The sequence below is a fragment of the Parasteatoda tepidariorum genome, chromosome 2, assembly GCF_043381705.1.
Source record: "Parasteatoda tepidariorum isolate YZ-2023 chromosome 2, CAS_Ptep_4.0, whole genome shotgun sequence".
NCBI classification, from domain to species: Eukaryota; Metazoa; Arthropoda; class Arachnida; order Araneae; family Theridiidae; genus Parasteatoda; species Parasteatoda tepidariorum.
In genome coordinates this window covers 65,744,083-65,770,877 of record NC_092205.1, presented here as the reverse complement: position 1 = coordinate 65,770,877, position 26,795 = coordinate 65,744,083, and the positions used below count along the sequence as shown (strand labels likewise).

At 29.2% G+C, this 26,795-nt stretch overlaps 1 protein-coding gene across 2 annotated transcripts; it reads right to left on the bottom strand.

Annotated features, from left to right (window-relative positions):
- On the bottom strand, window positions 1–25,539 carry LOC107453576 (zinc finger protein 830). 2 transcript variants are annotated; one of them, XM_043041623.2, is made up of 10 exons: window positions 25,280–25,539; window positions 23,768–23,869; window positions 19,095–19,194; window positions 15,004–15,112; window positions 13,378–13,408; window positions 11,000–11,121; window positions 9,129–9,271; window positions 6,608–6,685; window positions 5,695–5,771; window positions 1–245 (listed from the first exon to the last, which is right to left on the bottom strand). In XM_043041623.2, exons 2-10 carry the CDS (start codon window positions 23,863–23,865, stop codon window positions 83–85), a joined length of 921 nt encoding a protein of 306 aa, XP_042897557.1. In that variant the 5' UTR covers window positions 23,866–23,869; window positions 25,280–25,539; the 3' UTR covers window positions 1–82. The 2 variants fall into 2 exon arrangements, with proteins under 2 accessions (XP_042897557.1, XP_071033781.1); XM_071177680.1 differs by having other exon boundaries at window positions 25,156–25,328.
- Window positions 25,540–26,795: the final 1,256 nt, after the last annotated feature.

Sequence of the window (26,795 nt, the reverse complement as noted above, 5' to 3'; positions counted from 1 at the left end):
ATAAATATAGTGCTTTAATCATTTCCAATCTGTACAAATATTTACAAGATATAATTACAACAATAGGAATTTGAAAACTAAATCATTTTTTCTTAATTGATTTTATTCTCCAGTCTAGTAATTCATCTTCATCTAAATCTTCATCAGTACTATCTGATTCATTTTTAGGTTCTTCTTTAATAGCAGCTTTTGTTTTTACAGATTCAGCTAGTACTTCAAGATTATTTTTTCGTTGCCAGTTGTGTCTACAATTAAAAATCAAAAAGTTACAAATAATACTGACTAATTTTTATCATAGATACCTAATGAATAAGTTGTCTGGTAAAATTAATTATAGTATCTATATTTTATACAGAATACAGATACAACCGAATATAATATCTTGATGTTTTTAATTTACTTTTGGTTTTGCAGAGAAAAATTAGAAATTGAAGCTTCAACTTGGGCAAGAGATAAATTTGGAGCTTCTAAGCCAAATAACGAAAATGTTTAAAAAAGACAAATAAGATCAGATGTTATAATCAGGTAGGTGAAGAATAGTGTACCTTGTTTTTCAACGTTTTTTCTGAGAGAAAAGTATTATTCAGCAAAAGTGACTAGTCCATAAGAGCTTAAAAAATTTTTATCAAATCTGTTTCCCCTTAAAAGTTTCATTAATTTTAGACACGTTAAAACGGTCAAAATTGAAAAAGGAAATACTTTCCGCAAAATAGACTAACTTTTAATCCTTAAAATTCAAATTAAATATCTTTCTGGGGAAAAAATGCCTCCCATGGAGATGAAATGGAGTGCTAATTTCATACAGATACCGCTTATTGCTCACTTGGCTAATGATGCTAGTCAAACAATTCAAAGCCTACCACGTTTAAGTGGCTGCACCTAGAACACCTACACAACAAACCAGTCGCACATATTAAAAGCCAGGATGGCTCAGGGGATGGAGTTCTCACCTCTCAATAACCCAGGTTCGAATCCTAGTGATGGCTGGTCAATATGAATTCCACACCAGGCTTGCAGTAACTACAGTGCTGACCTAAAATATCCTCAGTGGTAGATGGATCATGGGTTAGAGTCCCCTTGCCTTTAGGCTAACTGTGGGACGTTTTCGAGGTTTACTTCATGTAAAGCAAATGCAGGGTAGTTCCTGTAAAAACAGGGTCCGACTTAGCCTAATTGGGGTCAAGGGCATTTGGGGGCCCCCTTCTGCCTCACTACATCAGTAATGAAGAACCAAACTTTATTGGGGTATTTAAATTTTTCACCTCATTATACATGTAGAACAAAAAATTGACTAGAACCTAAAATAGCTATAGCCTTCCTGTTAGGTCAGACGAAATATCATTCTGTCCATTTTATTGATTTTCTGACAATTCTATGTCCATCATGCTGTTTTCTGATTGTTAACTTTGTCATCTAGCTATGAAAGATTCATGTTACTGCTGACATTAGGGTGGAATTCAGCTAAATTTTCGCACTAACGATGGCTTACTTAAGCCAATCAGAAGCCTGTATTTTTGAAAACATATCGCATTTTGCAATATGTAAAAATACAGAATTTTGATTGATCAAATTTGTGAATTTTAATTGCAAAAATTTAGCTCAATTCTGCCCCTAGAAAGTCATGGATGTATGAAATATAGATTAATGAAGAAGCAAACATAAAATTGACAGTTTTTTCACTGAACTGATATTTTGTTTTAAAAAACAGTTTATAAGGAAGGAAATGCAAAATTAACTTCCTATTCAATTTCGGGACGCCCCTCTGATGTGGGAGCCCGGGGCAACTGCCCCTGTCCTAGTCAGGCTTTGGTTAAAAAATCTTACATGAAGGCAATCTCTCCCAATACTTGATCAAGGGGTTCCCTTGTCGTCTGGATAGGATCCAAACCTACAAGGCGACGGAGTTGAACATTGGTAGTCGTAAACCAAAAGTTGGGTCGGCTGCTCAACGCTGATAATGAAATAAAAAATTTGAAAAAAATAAAACCACATGTAGTCGGGCTTATCTAGTTTAATAAGAAATCTTCCGACAAATTTCAGAAATTTAGATTTTGATTATAAGCGCTATAACATTATACTTGAACGACTGCTTCTGGAACCAACCTTATTCACTCTTTCGCAACCATATGGCACTGAGAGCTGGTGGAAGCCATTTTAGCACAGTATTGTTGGGAGTTGAAAGTCTCTGAATGTTTTTCATACAATACAGTCTTTCATTTAATCCTTAGGATAGATGGTGGTATAAAAATAGACAGTTCAGTGCTTTACCATTGAATCATGCAGCACAATTCTTTGCTTTACAATTCAGCTGTGGAAAGACATTATATTGAATAGAAAGATACAGAAGACTTTATTAAACACAACTTGGACAGACAATATTAGACATCGTGACCGAAAATTTTTCAGGAAGCATGAAATTTGCATTCATCTGATTGCAAGAATATATACTCTTCTCAGATAATTCAATGGTAAATATCATCATAGCCCAAGCATAAGCACCTGATCCCACTTTTAGAGTTTCATCTTTTAACAGCCAAGACAGGTATGCCAGGGAATATTAATTCTGGTCAGACAATGTGGACAATGCCAGAACTGGTACCTCTCTCTTCAAACACTACCAGCCACAACAGATTTAACATGCCTCTTGGTGGGTATTGATTGTTTTGTCAGCCACCAGGTTTGAACTAACTACTCCCAACTCTCCATGCTTATATCTTAACTGAATATGCCATTGCAGCACCTAGTAAATATCTAAATCTTTGATTGAAACACTTGACAAGAGCCTTCAGCTATGGCAGATGGCACCTCCATATGAACTGTAATGTATAACTCCTTCTCTAAGATTTTTCTTCTGTTTTGAATCCTTAGTAATTGTTATGTGCAAACTAAGAATTCGGTTAGCACAGTTTTTCTGCATTCAGAGGAGCAGGAGATATTGGGTTTTCTCCAAAATTACTAATAGCCTTTGATTTTTGAAATAAGTTCACTGATTTTTTATGATCAATACGTCTGAAGTATGTCATATTTAATTAGTTTAAAGAGATGCTACTAAAATCTTTACACCAGCAAATATTACTAAGCCTGTTAGACCAGGTGATAATTAGTTTAAAACAAAGACGATGCATTTCTGTCAATATGCCCGAAGATGTGTAGTCCGATGTGTTCTGTGATAGGCAACCAAATTTAGACCTAGTTTGAATGGTATGATATAAGGCCATTCTCACTGAATGTGAAAAATTCAAAGATGAGAGTGACAACCTGGTCGTTGAATTATTTGTAGGTAAATATACTTCACCAATGGTGAATTTTTCACAAGTAAATTTTCAATTTTGTGGCGTAGTATAGTTAATTGTTAAATGAGTCTATACCCAAAACTTGAATATGTTAATCAGTTTGTCTGAAGTCTAAACAAATATGGGTTTGGAAGTGTGCTTGTTACATAAAAACCAGTTAAACCTCTTTTCTGACTTCAAATAACAAAGTTGAGACAAATATTTATAGTGAAAATAAAACATATGAGCACAATACCTGGGGTCAGCCTATCAAGTTTTCATTTACATCTCCAAATTCTCACACGTTACTTTTTGTCATGCAATATGAACAGTCCATAATACCAATTTTACTTTCAGAATCTAATATTTTTGCCAGAAAATTTTGACTTAGATTAGTTCATCTGGTTGTACATGAGATTTTGTTGGGTAGGCGAGAAGCCATAGTTGCAAGGCTAGTATCACTAGTCAAGTGAGGAAAAAGCAACATCTTTCCTAAAATTGTGCTACATTTCAATTTTCGCAGGATGCATCGCAGTCCTCCAAAGGAAATTTTACTTGACTTTTAAAAACTAAGCATAAGAAGTATCTCTCAACTCATGAATGTTAAACTGGAGAAAATTTTATTCCTTTCAAAAAAAAATTTCATTTTTTGAAATGATGGGAGATCAAGGTTTGAATGTACTTTTCCACTCATCTAAATTTAATTCATGGGCATTAATTTTTCCAAATAAAAATTAGCGCTACTAAGCAATACATAAGATCAGGCATATTTGACTCCTGTGGCATTTTGTTCTACAGTTGCTGTAAAATAACAGCTAAATTGACTAAAATTGAAGACTGTCTTATTTGCTATCCTAAGTGGTCCCGGATATTCTCATTTGGTAACAAATCAGGAGATCATACAGGCCAGGGAAGGATAGTAATGTGGAAGAGTCATTCCTATGAGCCCTTATTGTGCATGGCCAAACATTGTTTGTTGGAACCTGGTAAACCTTTCATTAGGGGCAACACACATGTAGAAAGATGCCATGAACATACCACTGGACTGTTTTGGCATATAGAATCAATATTAAGGGTGATAAAATGTCATATCAATGGCACCCCATACAGTCACACCAGCTGTAAAAGTGTTAAAGTGGTGTGCCGCATAGTCAGTATACACACAACAAGTGGTGTCACTCTTAGCAAAATTGGACTGTAACCCAATGGAACCATGTTGTCTTCAGCGATGATTTAAGATTAATTTAGTCTGTAGTGATCACCATGTATAAATGAGGAGCCTCCATGGTGGTGAACTCTTTGAGCCTCCCTAGCTTATCACTTCAACAGCTAGTGTGATGGCGTGGGGAGCAATCATACATGATCACCCCTAATATTGATCCACAGAGCCAGAACAGCTAAGTGATACATTAGTCATATCCTTCAGTCAGATATGTTGCTACTTCTGTCAAGGCTCCTAGGAGCTATTTTTCAACAGGACAATGCACAGCCCCACTGCCACCTTTTCCCAGCCTGTTTGATCCCTAGATTTGTTGTGGAACAAGCATATCTGGGACCATTTGAGGTGGCAAGCTGGACATCCTCTGAGTTTATTCAATTTACAGCAATTGTGAAACGAGATGGCGCAGGACATAAAAGACTTGTATGTCTCAATGCTTGATAAATAGCATCCTGCTTTCAAGCTAGAGCTGGTCCAAGAGCCTCCATTTATTTGTATTTCTTGCAGCAAAAAATGATCATTTTGTTTTGATTTTTAATCACTCAAGATTGTACTTACTTATGATTTTTTTCTTTCTTCTGATAACTGTTTCTAGGTGTGCTAATCTTTATAGTAATATTAGTGTAAGGAGCAATCCCAAAAAATACAGTGAATGAAGTCGAAGGAAAACAGGAATATTACTTTATGGAAGAATTAACAAGTATGGTATGAGGGCTCAATTTTTTTTTCTTGCTAAATCTCTTTTTTAAGTGAAAAATGCAAAGGAAATAAGCATTACCATATAATGAATGAGCATATGTTTTGTGGTTTGGCACATTTTTTTGAACGTTGAATTCCTTCCTATCTAAAAATTGAGATTTTTCCACCTACCCTTTTGCAATGGTGCAGAAAGATTAAAATTTAGGACATAGCACCCGCTTGATGCCATTGATTTGACTGTTTTTTTTTTTTCTCTGGCAAACCATTGTTACTAAACAATTTTGTCATTTCGCTAGCTCTCTTCTCAAGAAGGAAGGTGATCGTTATTTGGAGGTCAATAGCTCTTGGTTTGTAATTTAAAGAGCAGCAATTGGGTGCCATGTCATAAATTTCAATCTTTCCACACCACATCCACAGTAAAGTATTTATAAATTGTAAAAAATTAAACTATGGTTCAAAAATATTTAGAAATAGAATAGCAACAGGAAGGAAATGATAACTTACATTTCTTCATCTAATAGAAATATTTCACGCTCCGTAGTACTTTCTTGCAAATCTTCTTCTATAATGGATTTTGATACCTAAAACAGCAAGAATGTTAAAAAAAAAAAAATAATAATAGGGTCGTAAAAAGGTAAGCAACAATAATCAAATAAAGCCTAACATAACCCACGATACAAATAATGTCAGTTGGATAGATGGCTCTCACTTATTGACAAGTAAAACGATTGCAATGGACTTCATTGCTTGAATATTTTGCATCTTTAAGGGAATATAAATTAAATAAAAACTTCGCTTATTATTCTATAAAACATATTCAACCAATAATACAATAAATACTCACAGCTTACTTTAGAGAAGTTGTGAGTATAAGTAGATGATTATAATAAGTAGTAGATGAGTAGATGAATATAAAAGTATAAGTAGAGATAAAAAAATAAAAAAAAGTTATAGAATTCAGAATTTCCAAACAAAGTTTCAAGGATAAGCAAAAATGTGGAAAAAATTCAACTTATTACATATTGATACTCTAATTTTGTTAACCCGTTTTTAGTAAAATCATCATATTGAAGCTCAACTTTTTTATTTCCATAAAACAGAGTCTACAGTGCCAAGTTGCCCACTTACCATTAAAAAAACTATTTTTACTGAATCTCTATTCACATGACTAGGTTAAACAGTTATTAAACCCACATCACAGAATTGTTTTTAGAGCAATGATTTCAAAACTTTTTAAAAAATATATAAATTTGTGTTTAATTGAGTAGCAATACAATCAGCAATTCAAATAACTAGAAATATTTAGTTGTTATTTAAATAACTGATTGATAAAAAATTAAACATTACATACATGACGAACAACAATAAATCCCAATATACAAATATTTATAGTACATTAATTTGAAAATACACTCACATTTGTTTCTTCAGCTATACTTTTCTTAAATCTTTCCCATTCTTCTTCTTGAGGATCTACATATTCAACTTTTCTAGCCTAAAATAATAAAGAAATAACAATGTATTAGTTTAAAATTGGTTACTAAAATAAAATTTCACAATAAATTTGCATAGTTTGAACTTCCTAATTTGCTCTTGCACTGAAACTTTTCCCTTATCTATCATTTCATCCTTCAAGAACATAATAGATTTTTGATAATAAATTTGGATGCTATGTTCCATAGCTCAATAGTTCCAAAATACAGCACAAAGCTTGTATTGTTTAAAAATAATGCCGAAAAATATTATATTCAATCTGTTTTAATATATATTCATTTGAAATTTTTCACTTTAAAAGTACAAAATAAAAAATTTCAAAAATTAACTTAGAATAGATTCAAGACTAAAGAAAAGATCAGTAATTCCTTTCTGGTACTTAACATCTATCACTTAGTTTACAGTGGCTGCAAAGTTATGGGTTTTACAAATAAACATAAATAAAAGTTTCAAATATCAAGAGTTGATCATATAATGATTATTAGCTTATTTAAATAAGTGATGAAACATGTGGTTTCTTAAATGTCTAAGAGAGGAATTTTCTGAAAAACTATTTGAAATAAACAAACTGTGACAGATTACAAATAAATCTAACAATAAAACCACTAATTAATATATAGGATATAGCTAAAAATTTATAGCAAATACACTAAAAATAAGCTAGGGCCAGAGGTCCAAAGAATTATTATTGTCAACTGCTGTTTTTTTGGTCTGCAAGGATTTCCAAGATCTAGAGTACTTAGATTTAGTACCAAGATACTATTATATAAAGTATTTAGAAGATCTGTACTTACATCAATTTTAAACTGGTTGCAGTATTTCATGTTTGTGAAAAACATTTAATAGACTTAAATATGAAGTTTTCATGATATTTAGAAATACAGTTTCAATAAAAGTTATAACATTGTCACATTCATATTTCTTTTCAAATAAAAGTAGATTATTTAAGCTTAATTAAATGCAAAAATATTAAACCTCAATCAGAAATATCCTCTTTCTGTACGCATATTATAGAATTAATAGTTTTAAAATATAGACATGCTATAGTTGCAAACTTTAAATATCAATTGATCAAAATATATCATTTGGTTTATCAGGTTGATAAGAGATTCATTTGCAACAGAAAGAACAATGCATGTTAAATAAAAACTTGTAACTGTTAATCAAAAATTTAGATTTTTACATTTAATTCTTGTTTTAAAAATGCAGGAAAGATAAAAAAAAAAAATAAAAAAAAATTACGTCTAATCTGAGAAAAGAACAAAAAAATTATACTTGTCATAGAACAAAAATACTAATTAAACAAAAATAGATTAACCAATATGATTTAAGTATTTAATACAAATAAACATATGGGGTAATAAAAATGTTCAACTTCACAATTTATTGATAACTTTAAATAATATGAATTTGATGTATAAGAATGGGCAATAGTAAAGTAATAAAAGTAATATAAAGAAATGGCTTTAAATGTTTTGTTTAAGTTTTCATCTATTCCAATGCATTCAACCTATATAAAAGTCTTGTTTAAACAGAATAAAAGTTTAAAAAATTTCACTATATACCAAAAATAAAATGCTTTATTACTATTTTTTTTAAAACAAAATTGAAAATAACAATTTAAAACACTGAAATTTAAAATAGGTTGAAGCCACTTATCAATTAAAAGGAAAGTTAAATAAATATTTTAATAAAATAATGTAGATTAGTTGTAGAGATACCATACAACAACTTGCAAGATCATAAGAGTGTCATTATGCTAATAAGAATAAGAAAAAAAAGGTTTTTAGTCCATTATAACTACAACAAGATAGATACAATAAGATAGCTTTAATCTATGTACTGTTCCTTAATTTGTGGGTCACAAAATATTGTAATAGCATTTTCTTGTATTGTAATATTGTAATTATAAAAAAATCATTTGAGAAATGTTTGTTATCGGTCAGTAATTCCACTTTAAGAGGTCAGCAGGAAAAGACACCAATTGACATTCCAAAGAAAAAAATCAGAGTTTAAAAACATTTTGTGATCAACTAAATATATTTTTTTCTGTTTCTTAGTTTTTTGGGAAAGTTCTTTTCAAACTGGAAGTAATTTTAATATGAAATTTTGTATGAATGGAACAAGAATGTAACTGTACACTGACCTCTATGATGATAATAGAATGAAGAATTGAATATACAATTTAATTTATGAAATTATTTACTCAATGACATAGGTTATATAAAAAAAAAAAAATTTTTTTAATTCCATAATTACATATTAGGTTAAAAAAAATTCTATTTAATAATAATGTAGGACATGAAAAAGATTTCAAATTACTTAATCATCGACTTCATGACTAGAGTTTAACATGATTTAAATTAAGTTGATTTCTGAAATGAATAAAATCATCTATGCCAAAATCTAAGCAAAAGGTCTAAAAAATAAAAAAAAATTATTACCTTGGCATCTAGTATAGGATCATCAAAGAAGCCTTCAGGTAAAGTTTCAGCTTTTTTAGAAGCATCTTTGGTTTTATTTTGGTCATCTGGAACTTTTGCAGATTCAGGAAGAACTCCATTTGGTGTAGAATTATCAAAAAAATCTGGCAAATTGAAAGTCATTATTAAAAGTAAAGTATTACAGTAAAACCTTTCGGGAGTGACCACTTTCTATTTCACAATAAAATGGTTGTTGATGGACTTTGGTCATTGTTAGGGTTTACCTCCAATGACATCAAAATGTTATCAAAGATACATGATTCTAGCAAGCAATTTTAATTTTACTCGGTGTCATTTTTTTGGCGCAGAAATACCACTTGTGTTGGCATCGTGAAAACCAGATCAATGAATAATTTTACCGTAAATAAAAATGATCCCTACTGATACAATTATGTGTAAAAACCAATTTACCAATTGTGAATGATAAAACAATTTTAAATAAATAAACAATTATGTCTTCTGTTTAAGTTTGCTTTTAAATTTATATCATAAAAATTTTTAAATAACTTTTCTTTCGAATTTACTTTTAAACTCTAAAACTAAATCATTAAAAGCATCCTCTTTAGTACACTCTGACTGTAACATGAGGTTCTCAATCTAAAAATGAGCTCTCTAAATAATAGATGATTTTGATATTTTTTCCAGTTTTCTTATTTGACCTTTTCCGCATTTTGTTTGGAGGTTTCCGTGGTCAATGTGAGCGGTTTCGATGATCTCTCCAAAGGCTTTTCTTCAACACAAGTTCCATGGAAAAATTTCTTGCCACCCGAGCGTGGTCGTAAATGGAGATCATGACACAGAGGTGGTCTGTTCTGGAGGTTTCACTGTATTATTAATAAAAATCTCAATTTGATATGTACAGATTTGTTAAAAAATTACATACTTAAATATGTTTCATACAGAATGGTTTTAAAACAATAATCACAATGTAAAGAATTATACAAATGAAATAACATTTTTACATGTTTTACAAATTATGATACAATGATGTCGATGTTTTACAATTATGATTATTTATTTTTTTACAATTTATGATAACCTATTTAAAATGACATTTTTGAACACTTTTTATTTTTGAAGAACTTTTTCATTGTTTAAATTAATTTTGTGTGAAACATGTTATTTTTACATGCTTTTAAATTATTAAAAAATCATAAAGAATTGTTTCTAATTCTAATAAAATTATCTTAATAATTATGATTTTTGTAACTTTTGCACAGTGAAAAAAGAAATGACAGAACCACTTTAAGGGATTACTTCAATATTGAATTAAGATTATAAAGAAAAGTATTATTTTTATAAAAGTTGGTCTCAAAAACGTGCTGTCATATGTAATATAAATTGGCCCTATTTCAAAACATTTATAGCTTAAGATTAAAATATAAGATACTTATATTACTCCGGATAAATAATATGGCATTTATAATCAATCAACTATATCAAATCTTTCATTGTGTCACATACCTTCTTCATCCCTTCACACCTTAAATATAACAAAACTTTCTTTCTTTAAAAAATGAAATTATTTCTTTGTATTTACTGACTAAACACTTTTCTTCACAAGATTGTGAGAAGTTGTTTTTCAATCAAATCAGAGAACAAAGTCTCCAACATTTAACGTATTTATCTGAAGTTGAGTAGGCTTTAAAACACTCACTGTGGATTGAACCCTAGTTTTTCATAATGGTATCTCAATGCCCTAAACCATAGCAACTCTATACCAGAGCATGAAGTACCAATTCTAAAAATATTAGCTGAACTAAAATTTCGCTCTTCATTATTTTTCACTCATATAGTATAATATATTTATTAAAAAATATATATTTATTTACCTGTGGGTAAAGCAGAAAATGTAGTCGCAGTTGCGGTTTTGTCTTCATCTTCAGAATCATCAGATGACGATTCTGATGAGTAACTAGCTAAGAGATTAGCTGCAGCAGTTGGCTTTGTAGCTCTAAATAAATATAAAAAATTTATATAATATATCTTTAAGTACTTTTAGCGTATACAACTTCAAAAGTTTAAATCACAATATAAGTTTCCATTTGCATTAATAAAAGAAAGCAAATGAAATAGAATTAAAGGTTAAGGATTCAAAAATTAGAATGAAAAATAAATATCAACCTTATGAATACACATCAAAAGAAAATATCTCTAAGCAAACTCTTCTCCTTTAAGTTCAATCATATGGAGAGTTGCATTTAAAACAAAATTTTAAGAAAAATTGAAATGTACAATGTCTGAGGAGAAAAAAAATATATTTTCAATAATATTTTCGAGTTAAATTTAACGAATAAAATTTAGATATCTTTACATTCAGTATTTCAGGCATAGATCTTTTAAAAAAAGTTTTCTCCATAGAAATTTAATTAATTTGCTTGTTTTACGTAGAAACACATTATTGAATTGTTGAAATAAAAGCTTTTCTTATTTTAAAGAAATTTGCCAAAATATATTGATTACTTAAATACGATAACTCAATTAACATCATTGTTACACTTTTTTGATAATATGTATTCTGTATATTTATTTCATATGTTATCAATCAACTAGAAAATTGCTAAAAAAAATCATTCATGCCTTAAAAATTTTGTTATATTAAAAAAAAATTTAGACACAGTGCAAAAAAAGTATTAAAATCTTAATGTGATGCAAGATTCTGAGAAAAATTTCTTTTCCAATGTATTTACTGATAAATTTGTTTAGTACAAACAAGTTAATTAAAAAATAATTAAAAATTAATTCACTTATAGAATAAGCTTTAAAATTAAAAATAAAAACAATATTATCAACCAAACATCTTATATATTTTGTCGTATATAAAATTAAAAAGAAGTGAATGCTATAAATTAGTTCATATCGCAAAAATAATTTTGGTGAGCATATGATGTATGCTTAAAACTGTTTCAAAAAAGGGGCCATAAACATAAATGTTATTATCCCTTGATTAAAATCCCTTGTTAATCCCTTTTTTATTAATCTTTAAAAAAAAAAGTCCTTGAAAATAGCACATTTGGCATTTAAACAAAAAATGAGCCTCACATTCTCATTTACGTGTACTATTACATTGAAAAATATGCACATAAGAAAATGCTACTATCTATTCTGCATAAACTGAGCCTTAGACAGTCGACATGTTACATGGCAGTTTCCATGAGAACTGTGTAATCCACTGGAATGCAAGTAGGATAGAAAAGTAAGTAAGTATGCATCAAACGATTCACTTTTGCTGCTTCTCTTCACATTCATAATAGAGTATGATATCCTGCTTTTCTAGCAAAAGCAATGGCACATTTGTACTGACTGAGGCTTTGATGGTGATGAGCATATGGGCAAAACTTTTTCTTTCATTGATATATATTTAATAGTATTTCTTAAAAAATTATATGGAACGTTTTTCAACAGCTTAATATTATACACACAAATAAAAAGTGATAATTATAAATGATTTATTCAGAATGAGAATATAAAATGTGACTGATATTACATAAAAAGGACATAGAGCAAAACATAATTTTTATATTTCGCAATTCTTCTTCTTATATAAGCAATAATGGAATTACTTTTTCTTTATTTCAAAAAATGAAATAATTTCAAATTAACAGGAAACAAAGTACACATGAAATGTCAGATAGAAAGTTGCAAACAGAGAAGAAGCTTGTGACCGATACTACAAATAAAAATATTAAAATTTTAATAAACTTTTCATTATTATTAGAAAATACTTAAAAATGAATGAGAAAATACTTAGACTTAAAACTTTTGATTTTATATCTAAAATAGTTAAAAAAAACTCATAAATTTGTAAGAAAATGTTATTAAATGTTTAATTTTTTTGTTATGTTGTCCTTTGTATCATAAAATTGCTTACTTGTTTTTTTCTTCTTTTTTTTTTACTGTTTAGCTTATTATTAATAACAGGATTGAACGTAACACTGAAAGCAAATTTGTAAACTTTTGATAAATAACAGAAAATACTATAAGCAATAAAAATATTACAAACCGTAGGAAAAGATAAATGGCCATACAAAAAATTCAAACTTGCCTTGAAGTGACAGCAGAAAATTATAAAAACAACATAACTTAAACATAAAGGGCAATTCAAAAAATAGGCGTTTACATCTAAGCATTTGAGATAAAAGATAAAATCTTGGCGACGGCATAAAAATATAGAGGCAAAACTTAAATGAAATATTTAAAAATTGCTTACTGTGGAACTTGAGGCACTTTGAACTCATCTGCTGTAAAATCAACAGAAAATTAATAAAATATACCTGATATAAATTTCTTGTCTAAAAAAAGAAGGAAAAAAGTAAAAGTTAAAACAAGCTCGATAACTTTAAAATTTTAACTAATCAATCACGCATGTCAGAATGTAAAAGTTAGTAAGCAGAATTTTTTTTTTTCACTTTATACAGCAGCCACACTTCCCATTAAGAGACTAAGTCAATGAAGGTCAAGCTGAAACACTAACCTCTTCAATATTTATAAATGAAAACAAAATGCTTTAATAAGAAAACAAACTGATCATTTTGTTGGTAAATCATAAAATGACATGTGTTCCAAAAATGGGTTAAATTTGTAATAAAATAGTTATGTCTTTTAATGAATTTCAATGACAAACAAATTAAAAACTTAGATTCTCAGTGTAATCAATTGCAAAGAAAAACAATTATATTTCCTAAATACTGAATCACTTAAAAGTTAAAAATTCTGAATCATGAAAACATTTAAAGTAGCAAAATATTTGAAATATATAATTCTGAATATAATGTTTACCAAAAACAAAACAAAAACTGCTGTTAACTAAACTTTTCTTCTATGTATGGTGGCTTGTCATTTAGGTTTGTTATTTAGATCTTAAAATAAGAAATTTCTGAGAAGAAAACTTCTATATTTAATGTATTTGAAAATGTAGCAGAAAAAAACCTATGTATAATAAATATATGATTAGATGCCTTAATATAAAAAATGACATTAATATAAAAAACATAAACTTATAGTTCTAAAACAATGTATTTTATGTCTTGTAAATTAAAAAGATGATGGTAATCAAAAGCTAACTGTCATAGTGTAAATTCATTTTTTTTTTAATAAAAACTCCACTACAAAAACCAAATTAAAACATACAGATTCAATACAATATAAATTAAATATTTTAAATTTAAAACAATAAGGATTTAAATCATTCATTGCTTTAACAAACTTGTAAAAAATTTTCAATTCTGTAAAAGGGATAAATTAGTGTAATGAAGCAATATGAATTAGAACAATCTTTAACTAGATTGAGAGTGGAGTTTAATGAAGCACAAGCCCTAATCCATTATATTATTCCTAACTTGACCAGCAATAAGTATTTGAAGTTTGAAATCAACTGATTATTATACAAACTGCGTATGATGCAAAAAGACAGAAGAATAATCACTTTTGGACAATCAGACCTTTGTGTATCTAATCAGGACAAAACCCCGAAGGTTTCAATTGCTCAAACTCAAAAAAATAAGTATGATTAAAAACTATGAAGTATATTTTCAACTTATTTAAAAAGGCAGATGTAGCTACTGCTATATTTTGGTTGTTTACCTTGTGTTACATTTTGCTATGGTTGATTGAACTAATAATAAACTTTTAACAATCATGCAAAACTTATAAGCACATTATGCACAGACTAAATTTACATTGTGATTAATATAATTTATTTTTCTAAACCAAAGAAATATTGCAAATACTAAATAGAACAATTTAGAAAATTACAAAATGAAGAATGAGAATAAAATAAATAATGTAGAAGCAAAATAATAATATAATGGTATGCAAAATGAGTAAAAAAAGATACTTTTAGCTTTTTTCAGAACATTTGGCTGTTCAATAGATCTTTTAATTCCAACTGCAATATCATTGCTTGGAGGGTTGTCAGCACTGCCCTTTTTCGCTTTGTGTAAATTCTAGAAAAACAAAAAATTTGGAATTAATGAAAACATATTTTTATTCAAATCATAAGTTAACTTTTATCCCAATCATAAGTCAAAAACTGAGCTTTAACTTTATATTTTCAAAATATTTTTATGACAAACTCGTTGTTGAGATATTAGTCTTATTAAAGATATTAACTTTATTGTTTATATATTTATATATATGAATAAAGTTATGGTACTCATTCATTTAGAATTTTTATTTGATTTCTAATAGATATATTATGAAAGCATCAATAACAAAACTACTTTGTTATCAGTTCAAGGGGTAAAACCAATTAATTGTTTAAGTTAATTTCAATGGAAAAAGGCGAACTAGTTATTTATTTTAACTTGTAAAAAATGTCTCACATAATTCTGTAAAGTTGAAAAATAAATTTTAAAAATTATATTCATGAGCTATAAATACAGTCGATGCTCTTTAGTATTACCCTCTATTACTACAAGTCTTTCATTATATGACCGATACACAAAGTCTTGTTTATATCATAAACGCGATATAAATTAACAGTTGTTTCAACACCCATTAAAAACGGTTAGACTAAACAGCCCCATCGGATATAGAGCCCAATTTATATATTTTTATTTTAAGAAAATATTTGTCCATACAGGTGTTTAAAAATATTGTGCTTTCAAACAAAATTTCAAAATAAACATTTTCATTGACAATGAGTCAATGAACAGTAAAAGTCTACTATAAACTACTCAAACCACCATTTTTAAACTTTGTTATAAACCAAAAAAAATAAAAAAAAGAAAGAACAACTTATTTCAAAAAAGTCAGGACATTTTTTCGGATAAGTATACATCAGACTACTTTTTCAAAAGGCAAACTAACAAAATCCTTAATCTTCCCTGCTTAAGTGTGATAAAAGCAAATTTTATTCAAAACGAAAAATAAAATATACATTTTTTCAATTTTAGAGTTATTTTGTTTAGAATAGTTACTTTGTTTTAACAAGTTTCCAGAATAATTTTATGAATTCTCAGCAACTCATTATAGTTTCAAGTAAATGCATTAAAAATTTTTATGGTACTGTTAGATTAAAAAATAAATAAATAACCACTATCAATTATTTAATATTCCCTCACACCAATATATATTTAAAATTTGTGATTGAGTTCAGGATATTCTTAATCAAAAAACTTTTAGAGTTTTATAAATCTCAAAGAGAAAAAACAGTGAAATGCCACAAATAGTGATATGCCACTTAACACTTTTGTACAAGTCATTTTAATGGACGATTCCTCAATTCCTTGTTTAAAAATTCTATGATATAACTGTATTGTTCACTGGAATCAATCCAGTTTAAAACACATGAAAGAGACATACCATATATATATACATTGTTAAACTACTTAAGACCACCCTCAAGATTTTTTACTTTGATTAAAATAATAAATAAGTATATGACCAATGAATTCATAAAAGCCTTGAGGCAGAATTTTTTCGAGCTATCTGCAACAAAACACTCTAGCACTAATATCTTTCTGCAAGATACTTTTAATAATAACAAACATATATGTTACTAATTTAAAATAACAAAAAGTGTTGTTTTTACAAAAATAACTATATAATTTTTTTTAGTAAAACATGTAATAATTTTTAATTCTAATATTAAGGGGGATATTCTCACATTTTGTAAATAATTATAGAATAAAAAATACAGTTAAATATCATGAAATTCCTAGTAATAATTGCCAAAAATAAGATCAACAAAATTACGCGAATCGGGCTCCTCAAATGCGCGTTTCGTTTTGAGATTACATATATTGCATAAAAAATATAACTATGGAGAAATCAATAACAATAACTGCCAAACACTCGATAGAATTATTGCATTAAAAAATAAATACTCAAATGCACGATTCGAATTTTTTAAATTGTTTGAAATATATTGGGAAATGTCAAATCTACGCGAAAATGAATATCATTAACTGTAATGTATTATAAATACAATCAAAACATTACATCGATTTACAATACTAGCGTCTATATTGAGCACGTCAAAAAGTGATTTTCTAAATGCATGTTTCAAATGTGACGTATGTAAATTTCTGTAGAAAAGAAAAGTAATTTTTTTTTCAAAAGCAAAATCTTTCTGCAAGAACTCTGTAACATTCTGCAACAATGTCGCCGCGTCGCTGCGATTCTGTCACGGGGCATAAAAGTAAGAGCAGAAAATTTTTTGAAAACTTTGGAGAGCTTAAAGTTGCAGGGTTATAATTGGATCCATAAATTTTGAAAAATTCAAGTAGGACATCGCTAAAAGAAATACTCGATAGCAATAATCAGTAAATATCATGAAGCATAATAAAGAGTTCTAAAAATATAGTGCTAACACAAATGAATTAATGAATATGAATTGAAAAACAGTGCTAAGAGATAAACAAGGAAATGAAGAAAAAAATTTGTCTGTACTTAAGGTTTATACTACCCATTATAGGTATTTAAATTTATTTTTTCTTTGTATTCATATTCCAAAATATTTCATAAGTTTAAAACTTTTTAATATACTTCAAAGCTTTTATTTTTTAAATGTACNAACTCTCTAGCACTAATATCTTTCTGCAAGATACTTTTAATAATAACAAACATATATGTTACTAATTTAAAATAACAAAAGTGTTGTGTTTACAAAAAAAAGTATATAATTTTTTTTAGTAAAACATGTAATAATTTTTAATTCTAATATTAAGGGTGATATTCTCACATTTTGTGGGAGGGGACACAAATTATTTTCTTCACATTTTGTAAATAATTATAGAATAAAAAATACAGTTAAATATCATGAAATTCCTAGTAATAATTGCCAAAAAATAAGATTCACAATGAAATTATGCGAATCGGGCTCCTCAAATACGCGTTTCATTTTGAGATTACGTATATCGCATAAAAATATTGGATTAAAAAACTATGAAGAAATCAATAACAATAACTGCCAGAAACTCGATAGAATTAGTGCATTAAAAAATAAATACTCAAATGCACGATTCAAATTTCTCATATTGTTTGTAATATATCGGGAAATGTAAAATCTAAGCAAAAAATCAATATCTTTAACTGCCAAAAATATAATCGAAACATTACATCGATTTACAATACTATCGTCTATATTGAGCACGTCAAAAAGTGATTTTCTAAATGCATGTTTCAAATGTGACGTATTTAAATTTCGGTAGAAAAGAAAAGAAATTTTTTTCTCGAAAGAAAAATCTTTCTGCAAGAACTCTAACATTCTGCAACAATGTTGCCGTGTCGCTGCGATTCTGCCACGGGGCATAAAAGTAAGAGCAGAAAATTTTTTTAAAACTTTGGAGAGCTTAAAGTTGCAGGGTTATAATTGGATCCATAAACTTTGAAAAACTCAAGTAGGACATCGCTAAAAGAAATACTCGATAGCAATAATCAGTAAATATCATGAAGCATAATATAGAGTTCTAAAAATATAGTGCAAACACAAATGAATTAATGAATATGAATTGAAAAACAGTGCTAAGAGATAAACAAGGAAATGAAGAAAAAAATTTGTCTGTACTTAAGGTTTATACTACCCATTATAGGTATTTAAATTTATTTTTTCTTTGTATTCATATTCCAAAATATTTGATAAGTTTAAAATTTTTTAATATACTTCAAAGCTTTTATTTTTTAAATGTACCTCATAGCCTTCAGTAAGGAAAAAAACTAGAATGATTTTGTTCCGAAACTATAATGATTCAGAAAACCAAATTAAAATTATAAGACTTCAATAACTAGCTTTAATTATTCATTGATAATTATAAGTCTAGTATTAATTAATCCTTTGATAGTCATCAGTGCAAAAAGTCACATATTGATCCAGTTCATTCCATATTTTTAGATAAAATGTATAACTGTATCAAGTATCTCATATTAAGACCAGTCTTGCATATTACTTTGACACCAAATCAACTATGCAAAAACAAAACTTACTTCTTTATGAGTTTTTCCTCCAATATGAGCCACCCACAAATTATTACTTTTTATTACTATATTACATATAGTGCAACTAAGCTGACCTGAGCTGTTATATGTAATCAGATATTAAGGAAAATATTTTGCAAAAACAAAAATATTATGAGTCAATAATGTAAAATAAAAATGAAAGCTTAAAGAACTTTTAATAGAAATAAACTAAATATAGTTTAAAATAATATTTGGTTATTTGAAAATATTACATTGAAGAAGCATGATATTTATCAACCAAGTTTATAAAATACCTTAACAAATTATAGAAATACAAATCATTTATAGTATCAATGTGAAATAATAACATGTATTGAAACTTTTAGGTAGTTATGGGCAATTTTTCATAGAAATAGATCACTCTTCATAAATAACTAAAATAAAAGATAATTAAATTGCTAATCCATAAGTTTTTTTTTCTTCAAACAATGCAACCTTTTTATGATTAAAATTCATAACTAATGAAATTATCATAAAAACTGTTTAAAAAAATTTTTATCGAACAATTCAATACAGTTATGAGGAAAGTTATTATAACAATTGAATGTTAGTAAAAAATATAAGGATTAGTAAACATATTATAAAAAATCTATAAAAAGTAAAATGCCAGTTTTAAAAAAAATGCTGAAAAACAATGGAATACTTAAAATATTACGAAGTATGAATTTACAACATTTAGTAGCAAAGGTTTTCCTATTGTTCTAGTTAAAATTAAAACCTGCATAAATTCTGTAAAATCTATAGTAGTTGGTATCCTGACTAATACAATAAAAACATGGATGTGGGAAAACTTTTTAAATGCTGATAAAATGAGAGCAACATGGAAAAAAAAATTTAGAGAATCAAATAAATATTCACACAATTAAAAAATAAAGAAAAAAAAGAAATCTGTGGAAAATTATAACAATAATTATATTTTTTGCGAAACAAAAATGTAGAAAAATAAAGTTATTCACTCACTCAATTCCATTTCAATTCCAGTTTTAAATTTCAAGACAATGAAAATATGAAAAAAAATTAGATAAACATGACAACCAATGCTGACGTCTTCAGGGGGTACCAGTTCCGACAGTCATAAAAGCAAAACCTTATCTATCAAGAGAGCAAGACAAAAGTCTAAAACTGCTCTCTCTGTATCCCAAAGGTTTTGCCAAAGTCCAGGAAAAGAATATAATACATAATATAGAATATAAAATACATAAAGCAAATACAGAAGAATAAAAACAAGACAAATACATAAGAAAAGTACGAACAAAAGCTTACTTGAAATAAAAATCTGATAACTAGATAACACAACTGACTGCGAGACACAACTAAAATAAAATAAACATAAAAACAATGCCCCCTAACCTGTGCAGTTTAAAGAAAAAAAGGACAGAAGTTAAGAAAGTAGTAACCTCAATATAAGATATTTGAAAGTGAAAGTCTTAAAACAAATATTAAAGACACAAACACAGATTTATAGACATTATAAACGCCATAAATCTAACAAAATTTTTACAATTCTCAAGAATTTTTATAGTTACAGTGTAGTGATAAATAGTTTATGATAAGAGATGTATAATTTGATAGATGCCTAACTTCCATTGAATGGGCTTCAGACAGAAATGCAGCTAGATTTTTAACAGTCATAAAGACCTGTTACCAGATTGCGTTGTCAGTCATAGTTGCGTTGAAAAATTCCATTTAAGTAACATAGGTTGGGTCTCTGATTACATAAAAGTTGGCTAAAATAAAATTGAATTGATATTATGTATTACACTGCTGGACAATTGCTAAGGACGGATCACAAATTGCAATGTAGCATAACATTAAGCGAGACATGAGACCCAGTAGGAGAAAATATAGTTGCCACACTGTTCAGACATTAGAATAAAGAATATTCATTGTTCTGGAAAGTACAAAAGCTATGAAACATTTGAAGGAAAAAAAAATTTTATTGGATGCTGCGTACAGAAAAATGGAACAATGCATCTAAATGTCAGCAGGCAACTTAAAGAAAAGTGTCAGTACGGGATATGTCCACCGTGGAGTGTGATGCAACATTCTACAGTTCGTATCATACTTTGCACAACATTATCCAGCAGCTGTTGAGGCAATTTATCCCATTCCTCTGTCAGTGCACAGATGAGGGTGTTCTTGTTTGTCGGAGGATAGTTTCGACCAGCAAGTTGCCTCCCCAAAGCATCCCAAACATTTTCAATGGGGTTTAGATCTGGAGAACGTGATGGCCATACGAGGCGTTGAATACCCTCGCTGTCTAGACAATCCTGAACAGCGAGTGTTCGATGACATGTTGCGTTGTCGTCCATAAAAACAAATTTATCACCGACAGCACCACGGAAAAGACGAACATGAGGAAGTAGAACTTCATCAATGTATCGTTGGCCCGTCATAGTCCCATTCGCAACCACATGTAGGCGCGTGCGGCCATTGATCATGATGCCGGCCCACACCATGACACTGCATGTCGGATATCGGTCCCTTTCCTGGATATTTTCTGGACGATAACCAGTACCACTCTCGCGCCAGATCAGTTGGCGTCTACAATCCGATGACAGACTGAACCTACTCTCATCTGAGAATAGTACGCATGCCCAGTCCTGTTCAGTCCAATTGTGATGCTCACGACACCATTGCAAACGGGCAGTACGGTGCTGTCTGGTCAATGGGACACACACAACAGGTCTGCGGGCGTATAGTCCTCCTCCCCTCAAACGTCTGGCAACAGTTTTTCGGGAGATCTGCTTTCCTGTGGCAGCAAGAAACTGATTTGCCACCTGCTGAGCTGTGGTGCGCCTGTTCCTTTTTGCTGATAGGACGATGTATCTGTCTTCTGCAGGCGTCGTACTTCTAACACGACCTCCCCCGTGCCGCCTACTACACATTCCAGTAGTTTTAAATGATTTCCACAGCCGTGAAACAACGCTGTGAGCGATGTCGAACTCCCTGGCAACATCTGTTATTTTTCGCCCTTCTTCGATCTTTCCAATAATTCGGCCACGCTTAAAATCATCTAAGTGATATCGGGAAGACATGCCGAAAATTTCAAGTTCGTCAACTAAATCTTTCCTGTAAAACTTTGACTTGAAACAACAACTCTCCACACGCGTCAAAACCTTTAAAGCTCTTATCAGCGCTATCACGTGATAAGCAGAAGTGGAAAAAAAATTTGCATACGCATACTTTTTCTTACTATATCCCGCACTTATTCTAATTTTCCACATTTTGCTTCCTTTCATTTTGTGGTTGCTATGGATGATAGTGTTATCCGTCCTTATCAATTGTCCAGCAGTGTAGAATTGAATTTGGTCAATTCTATCATAAATCCAAATGGTTTAAAATCCTACTTTTTCTAATACTACATAATAACAAAAAAAATTTCAAATCACTTTAAACTTATCATAAATCTTTGTGCTCTTTCGATAGCTCCATTATTTATTAATTTGACTTTATTTTAACACCCTGGTTCATGCCAACTTCATTTCATTCTTTGTGGTTTTGTCTTATGGCATTATTGATGCGAATTTCAAAGCACAAATTTCCAATTATGCATTTTAGTTTTAACTTTTTAATGCATTTGTTTTCTGCTGATTGATTCCATCTGGTTTTTTTTTTTTTTTCTTTTTGGTAATATTTGCAGTTATAATCTTCTGTTAGGTTTAGGTCCCCATTGGATCAATGTAAATCTTTAAAAGTGAATTATATATGTAGTCAATATAGCATTTTTAGCAAACATTCAGTTTTTATACAGTTTTAATCATTATGATTTTATCAATTTTATATATATATAAATCAATGCAACTGCCTAATTCAAAATATGTATTTGTTTAACCTAATTCTATATATGTATTTCTTTTTTGAATTAGAATACACCTTACTTTCTTCTAAACAAACAATTTTCTTTGTTCCAAGAGTACTTCTTTAACATTTCACTGTACATAAAATGCATCAAAAGTTTCCTTAAAATAAATCCAATAGTTTGTTTTTACGACTTAAAAAAAAGAAGCTTGTGTTTAGTACCATTTTTTCCCTCTAATCCTATTTATCATTTTATTAAACAACACAAATTAAGCAATCTCTATATGCTGTTGGCTGGCGATGCTACTAGTATAAGTATAGTTTGATATATAAATAAAACATTGAAAAATCTCAGCAGGACAGATTTTAATTTTAGTTGGATTTTCAACACTGTTGTTTCTCGCTAAATAAATTTAATGATAATAAAGTTAAAGAAGTCCAGTAAATTTTAATTAAATGATAATTTACTGGAAGTCAAGATGCCACTTTATGAAACAATGATACTAGAATTTATATAACTGCTGGGGGCCTATTTTTATTTGAGCAATAAAATTCTATAATTAAAGAATATACATCTAGTAACCTTATGTAACAGGTTCCAATAAAGGCAATAATTTTGATGGAAAAAAATACTTGAACAAGACAATTAAACAAAACATAGTTAAACAAATAGCTATTAGTTTCAAATTTACTTATCACATATTTTATTACTTTATCTCATATCATTAATCTCATCAAATCTTAAACAAGACAAAAAATAATCATGGCAATTCATTTACTTACATACAGCTAAATGGATGCGAAAATAATAGTAAGAGTAATAATAAATCAAAGGATATTTTGCAAACGGTGAGTCAACTTTTTGTGATTTTAAATTTTCTCTTTTTTCTTTCATAAGTTTCCTCAAATCTTCTTGAGACAGTTTTTTTGCAGACATTTTTCTAATAAAGAATGACAAACAAAATTAAAAACACATGTATAAAACCTAATATCAAATTACTATCACTAAAAAATAAAACTACTTAACACAAGTCTTCAAGCATAACTACAAAGGAAATTCTTTGAGAAAATTTTAAATTTCATTCAAAATGAGGCGTAAAAATTCCTAATCCTAAAACTTTTATGAGAACTTAATTTTGATGTCATGAAGTTACACCTTCATCTAGAAGGGTTAATGAAGCCAATGATTTTATCTGATAGATGTTATCTCAGACTAAAGAAAGAGGTTATATCACATTAAACAAAGAACTTGACATTAAAAACAGTAAAATGTTAAATTAATAGTAAGTGTAGAAAATTAAAAAGATAAGAATTTTAAAGCATAAAAAAACATTTTTTAAGAGATAAGAAAATTAAAAGAACAACAGGATCATTAACAATATAGCTTTTGCTTTTGATGATGAGGAAATTAGCCCAAAAGTTTGGGTCAACACATTCATGGATAACATAAGCTGATGAAAAATTTAAACTATGGCCTTCTGTCCAGCAATGTGTTGTCATAGATGAGAAGAGGAGTTTGGGATTCCTGATATCCATTCTTTGAGATCATATTTGATTGCTCGTTTATTTTAGCCTATATACAAATATTTACATAAAATTTTGTAATATTCCGAGTTGATGAAACAATCAATAAGATGCTTGAGGTTTCAGAAAATAATTTTATTGATCGAAGAAAAGATAACTTAGATATTGTTGTGGAATAGAATTTTTAATATTTTGTACGGAATTTTCAGAAAAAAAAAGCAGACCCAAATTACTTGTTTCAGATTCAGTATTTCATTTTCACGATTATATGCATCTTTTTACATCTTATTAAGAATATTATCGATTATCTTTTACAAGTGTCAGACTATTTATAGAATCAAACAACATTTATATAAATTTCAAAGCACTGTCCCAAGAAATGATTGCCATGCAGGTAAAACATGACGATTGACCATCCATTCTTTTATGTTCAACACATACAAGCGTTCAGTTTTAGAACTGTTCATAGTTAAATCAAACAATTTAAAGAACAAACTTTACGATAAAACGTAATTAGAGAACACATAGTCTATTAATTAGAATATTCATATTAGATACAATGTGTTATATGCATACTATCAAATATTTATTACACGAAACACATTCTTAAAACATAAATAGATACGCTGAAATACGAACTAATAACAATAGGATTTCTCAATCAAAACTGTTATGAGAGATTTCATGAAAGAAAAGAAATTACATATAATTATGGAGAACATTTGAGCAATAGGATAAAATTAGAAATGAAATAATAAATTTATTGAAAAAGTGTACTATGACAGATTAAAGAACATGTTAAATTTAAAAATTCTTTAAACTCTTACTCAGTTAATGTTAAAGGGTAATTTCAACAGTTATAAAAACAAAGTAAACAACTTAAAGTAAAATTTGTAAATTTTGAATTATTCTTCCCTTCACTTCTAATTAACTCATATTGTGCTCGTGGCTGGTTTAGTTATCATTGCTTTGAAAATCCAAATGATAATTAAATTCATGGAATTATTTTCATTGTAAATGTATTAATCGCAGAGAATGTAATACACCAATAATGAGATTATTTTATTAGCAAGTTACTTTATTAGTCAAATTTAGCAAGTCTTATGGGTGATTCTCACTGCACAAAACTTTTTTGGAAGTAAATATTGATGAGTGACTGAGGGAGCATTTTCATCGAATTCGACTGGCGCACCTCCGATCACCTTTCTGAGTGGTTAAACTTCCGTGAGAAAATATATTTCACTAATCAAGTTCTTATATTTCTGTCCCACAGTGGACTGATCAGTAAGACACGGTTCCCAGCAGATCACCGAAGTCAAGCATCACTGGCTGCGGTCAGCGTGCGGATGGGTGACCACTTGGATCACAGTAAAGGGGACTGCGTAGGGACCGATGGTGTGCGGTATTGGTCCTCGTTAAACTGTTCTACCATAAAGTGCTCGATTTCGCGTGCAGGTCGTCGGGCTACCGAAGCGGGGGTGCCATCCCCTCTGCAGAGGATCAGAATTGTGATGGCATGTCTTCGGATCATCCTATGGGGTGTTTCCCAGACCGTCGCCAATAGTCCATTCATGCAACTCTAGTGCGACGTAAATTAACAACAACAAATCTTATATTTCCTTGACGGCTTTCGGAGAAAATTTACCTGTTCAGTGAAAATTCTTCAATGGTCAATCAGTAACAAATAGCAACTCATGGGAATACGTTTCATTTGTGAGAGAAATATAAATAATTGGCAATCGAAATGGGCCAAGTTAGGAAACTATATTGAACTGAAAACTACATTAAACTTAGTTTTTTCTCCCCAGATGGCGTATTCGAGCGTTGCGAACGTCTATAAATTGGTCAGTTGGAATTGTGTTATTCAAGACAAACCATTCACGATAAAATGGATGGTGTTTTCTACAATAGAGTGTACTAAGTAGTATTTCATGTATACCTGTATTCGTTACCTGGTTTATCATTTGTGTTAAAAATGGAATCGTTACACAAGTAGCACCTAATATTAGATAATGTCTGAAAACCGGTAAAATCTAACGTTATCTTACACAACTTCTAATATTAGAAAGACACAAGAGGTCGCTGTTTGTTCTGCATTATATAATACAAGATTATATGCAAAAAATATTATCTAGCGTTCGCCGTAATATTATTTTGCATTAGTTTTAACGCTATATAATATTAGATTTTGTATTTTCTGATATTATCTTGCGTTCCTTTTTATTTTTTGGAGTAAGCAAGAAGATTTGGATGGTAGTAGAATAATTCGGCGATATAATTTTGATTATTTTTCTGTATTGCTGTGAAACAGTAAAGCATAGAACAGAAGTTTTATAATGTCAT